This window comes from Bactrocera dorsalis, chromosome 1, assembly GCF_023373825.1.
Source record: "Bactrocera dorsalis isolate Fly_Bdor chromosome 1, ASM2337382v1, whole genome shotgun sequence".
NCBI lineage: Eukaryota > Metazoa > Arthropoda > Insecta > Diptera > Tephritidae > Bactrocera > Bactrocera dorsalis.
In genome coordinates, this window is record NC_064303.1 from 7,416,441 (window position 1) to 7,421,172 (window position 4,732).

General features: G+C 38.2%; 1 protein-coding gene across 1 annotated transcript; it reads right to left on the bottom strand.

Moving 5' to 3' along the window:
• Positions 1 to 346: 346 nt before the first annotated feature.
• Positions 347 to 1,720, bottom strand: LOC105234243 (uncharacterized). Its single transcript, XM_011216534.2, has 2 exons — positions 1,326 to 1,720; positions 347 to 1,255 (listed from the first exon to the last, which is right to left on the bottom strand). Exons 1-2 carry the CDS (start codon positions 1,543 to 1,545, stop codon positions 609 to 611), a joined length of 867 nt encoding a protein of 288 aa, XP_011214836.2. The 5' UTR covers positions 1,546 to 1,720; the 3' UTR covers positions 347 to 608.
• Positions 1,721 to 4,732: the final 3,012 nt, after the last annotated feature.

Below are 4,732 nucleotides of genomic sequence, written 5' to 3' on the forward strand. Positions count from 1 at the left end.
GAACTGGTCTATGTTTGGCTCATTAGCCTACCAGACCACCTACCTAACCTTTATCTTTACCGGAATATAACCGAAACTTCTATTTTTTTTGTCGAATTCTTTTATATTCACCAAATATATAAACATCACTCGATATCGACCCAGTTTCAAATCAATTCTACAGATCAAATGGGTTCTAAAACCAAATACCCGTAAAGATGTGATCGATAGTGGGATCTTTTACTCATAAGTTAGTTCAAAGCAAGGTATTTTCAATAATGTTCGAATTAAAATTTATTAATTTAGAGTAAATTCCATGACCTGACTTTATAACACTGAGAGCAGAAGATCAAAATGACTGATATGTGTAGAAAGGCCAACGAAGGATCAAGGTAGATTGCTCACCTAAGCAAGATGATATATTATTGAAAATTAGAAATAATAATGAACTATTTATTAGACGTATCTCCTAAAATGAATGGTAACCGACTACATGCCATAAAACTATAAGTGTAATATCTTAAGTTATCTTCTTCCACCAAAACTTAATAATTATAATTTTTTTGCAAAAATATGAAAACACAAACTAACCACTGAAAAATAAGCCATAACACCCACTCTACCGATCCTCATATATCTATGAAGAGATCATCGGTGGCATTCTGTGCGCCCTCACGCCAACCCAACGCAACGAAGACCAACTTCTTCACCTCTTCTACCGGCAGTCCCACGTCAGCATGAGCTTTACGCAGATATATATAATTCGGATTCTTCTGCAAGATCTTGAAAACGGCTTCAAATTCATAGCTCTGGGCGCGCTGAACCGCACGCAGCAGATACCAATCGCGCAACATTAAAATTTCGAATAAATCTCGTAATCGTTGACGCGGTAGGGCATCACGTATATCCTCCAGAACACCACGTATACCCGGACGACCTTTCACCACCTCGGTGCTAGTGTCATTCTTTTTTGACTCCGTCAGCACATTAAGCTGTAGCAAGTTCTTTACGAAATCGGCGTATAATTTTAAATCACAATTCATTTTGTAGCAGGTATAATCACGATATCCTTTCCACTGGCGCGAGCGACTTAAGCTGGCCGTACGTTTGCGGAATTCCGGTGACTGAATCAATTTTATTAGTGCCACCATTTCGGGATCTTCGGCAGCGCTGCGTATAATGGCGCGTATGCGTTCGCGCGGTAACAGCGCTTTGGCTTGTACCAAGAGATTGCGCATGCCCATGCCGTTGGGCGCATCGCAGGGTCCGAGGTTCACTGCGAGTTTGGTGAAATTTTCAATTTTAAATTAACTCATAAACTTACAAAATTCGCAAAAACGACTTACGCTGTGGTGTTATGGGAAAGAATGGCAGTAATGGGTTAAAAATCGGATTACGTTCCAGCTGTCGCGGATCGCCTGGTATTTGATCGCTATCCCAAACGGGCAGCCAATTGATACGATCCGGCTTCTGAGACGAAATTTCAGTTGGTTTCGGAAATTCAAAGTCCTGCGCTAAGCCGCCACTGAATACAAGTAGCAATGCGCTATACACTAAAAGCTTCATGTCGACACCTTTTGCTTTGCTGGCTTTCCTAGCTTTGGCGGAGCTTTAGACCTCTCTATAGTTAACTATATTTTTGCATTGCGCGCTGCAAGTGCACAGACTTAACTGCATTTTAGGCCGCTTTTATATAACTTTTTTTGTAGGTCAGCGTAGCCTTAACGGTATTTATTCTATTTAATGCAATATTTCTCTGATTGTGCAATTTTAAGCGTAGCTTTCTGTGATATCATTGGTTTGTAGATAATGTTGAGTTCATTAATCGACATAATAAATAAATAAAGAAGAATTCAGTTGTCTTCTTTTGTTTATGGCAGTCTTGCAAAAACTTACAGTTCTGCTGCAAAACTTTTTATCTCAATAATAAGTATATTCTTATGTTTATGTAAAGGGTGATTTTTTAAGAGCTTGATAACTTTTTAAAAAAAAAAACGCATAAAATTTGCAAAATCTCATCGGTTCTTTATTTGAAACGTTAGATTGGTTCATGACATTTACTTTTTGTAGATAATTTCATTTAAATGTTGACCGCGGCTGCGTCTTAGGTGGTCCATTCGGAAAGTCCAATTTTGGGCAACTTTTTCGAGCATTTCGGCCGGAATAGCCCGAATTTCTTCGGAAATGTTGTCTTCCAAAGCTGGAATAGTTGCTGGCTTATTTCTGTAGACTTTAGACTTGACGTAGCCCCACAAAAAATAGTCTAAAGGCGTTAAATCGCATGATCTTGGTGGCCAACTTACGGGTCCATTTCTTGAGATGAATTGTTGTCCGAAGTTTTCCCTCAAAATGGCCATAGAATCGCGAGCTGTGTGGCATGTAGCGCCATCTTGTTGAAACCACATGTCAACCAAGTTCAGTTCTTCCATTTTTGGCAACAAAAAGTTTGTTAGCATCGAACGATAGCGATCGCCATTCACCGTAACGTTGCGTCCAACAGCATCTTTGAAAAAATACGGTCCAATGATTCCACCAGCGTACAAACCACACCAAACAGTGCATTTTTCGGGATGCATGGGCAGTTCTTGAAACGGCTTCTGGTTGCTCTTCACCCCAAATGCGGCAATTTTGCTTATTTACGTAGCCATTCAACCAGAAATGAGCCTCATCGCTGAACAAAATTTGTCGATAAAAAAGAAAAGAACCGAACACTGATTTTGGTAATAAAATTCAATGATTTGCAAGCGTTGCTCGTTAGTAAGTCTATTCATGATGAAATGTCAAAGCATACTGAGCATCTTTCTCTTTGACACCATGTCTGAAATCCCACGTGATCTGTCAAATACTAATGCATGAAAATCCTAACCTCAAAAAAATCACCCGTTACATATATGATTTTGTGTGTATGTAATACATACTAAGAAAGTGAATCATAGGTGTAATAAGCTTATATAATCTGATTTTGTTAAATAAGATAAGATATATGATTAAAAAATCGCAACAAACTTAAAAAATTGAAAGGGAAGTTCAAAACGTCAAAAGCTCTAAAGCTCTCAAAAATAACAAACCTTAAGAATCATATAAAACCACAACCTGGTTTCGTAATTCTGAAAATCGTTTTATGAGTCAACCTAAGAACCTTAATAAGCTTAAAAATTCAAAAAATGAGCTTTAAAAGCTTCGTAAACACAAAAAGCTCAAAAATAAAAAAAAGCTCGAAAATATCAAAAACGTTTGAAGAACTTAAATTTAATTTTGTAATTCCGAAAATCAATTTTTTGAATCGTATAAGTCCCAAAAGTTTGAAATGTTAAAAAAAAAATAATTAAATAACTTCAAAAGCTAAAAAACTGTAAATAGCGCACAGAGCCTGAGTTTGACTTTATTTAAGTATCATATAATTAAACAATCACCACAAAGCTTAAAAATACCAAAACACTTAAAAAGCTCAGAAGCTCAAAAGCTCGAAAGCATGAAAAGCTCCAACACTCTTTCATAAATTGCAAAACTCAACGGAGAATGAAAGTCAAACGTACATTTCTCTCTCAAGAACACCAAAGCTTTCTGATTTTAACCTGATGTATGCAATAGATGGGATTATCCCACAAAATAATAAAAAGCTCCATTTTACAATGCACTAACACTATTTTTACTACACTCGATCCTCAGATGTTTAGAGTGGTAGTGAACTTGTCAAGGCCCTTTAAAAAAAGTTGTATTAAAAAGTCAGAATGACTCAAGAACCAAATTTTAAAGGTCCCTCAAATGTGTTCTGTTGTCCAGGAGTGACTATACGATTGGTGGTGGTGTCTATTATTGGGAATCATCCGTCAGTACTCACTTCAGACTTTCAGTCTATTATGGCGTTTTTCAAACCAAGGTTGCTACCATCAAAATAGCGTTTAATTTAAGCCTGGAGCTTCCTTTAGGGATGCGACTAACTCCTTGACCGCGCGCTCGAACGCTTTAAAGAAAATCTAATCTAACTATCAACGGCGAAGGGGTACTGCTTGATAAAACTACTTTAGGTACCTGGCCATAGAGGAATCGCTGGCAACTGCAAAAGTTATGAATTGGCAAAGAAGGGTATTTCAAGCTCGATGTCATTAGAGTTGCAACGAGTCGAAGCTCCGCTGTCGTTTTACGGGTTACTTTTGGAATGCTGGGCCCGACGGGAGATTGGTGGGCGCTGGGAAACTATCGGTACAGTCGCAAGATCCTTCCCAAGCCCAAGGATCAATCGCAAAAGAACCAACCAGCTCTTCGTCCTCAGCAAGGTTAAGTATTCACTAATTGTCGAAGTCATAACTGGGCATTGTCTTATGGGTGGTCACACGGTAATGCTAAAAATCGAACCGGATGCCAGTTACAGGAGTGAGTTGGAGGAAGATGAGACTAAAAAATCTCAACTTTTTTGTCTTGATTGCTTCGCTTTTGCGAGATCAAGGCAAAAACATCTTAGATTCCACACCTTTGGATATCCAGATGAGCTGGTGGAACTAAAAATTAAATGCCGAAGCTAATTTGTAATGAGCAGAAATCGCTTTGTCGACACTTAAAGGTATTCGAGTTATTTTTCTGGCTTCTCAAAGGACTGATCTTAATCAATCCCAGTGCGATGCTCTCTTGGTATCAGCCATATAAACTAACCAGTTCTGTTGATTATGAAGCTTTCTTGTCAGACAAGAGATGCACATATAAGTACTTTTGGTTTCAAATACCTCTAACTGAAACCTAAGGCTGTGTACACAGT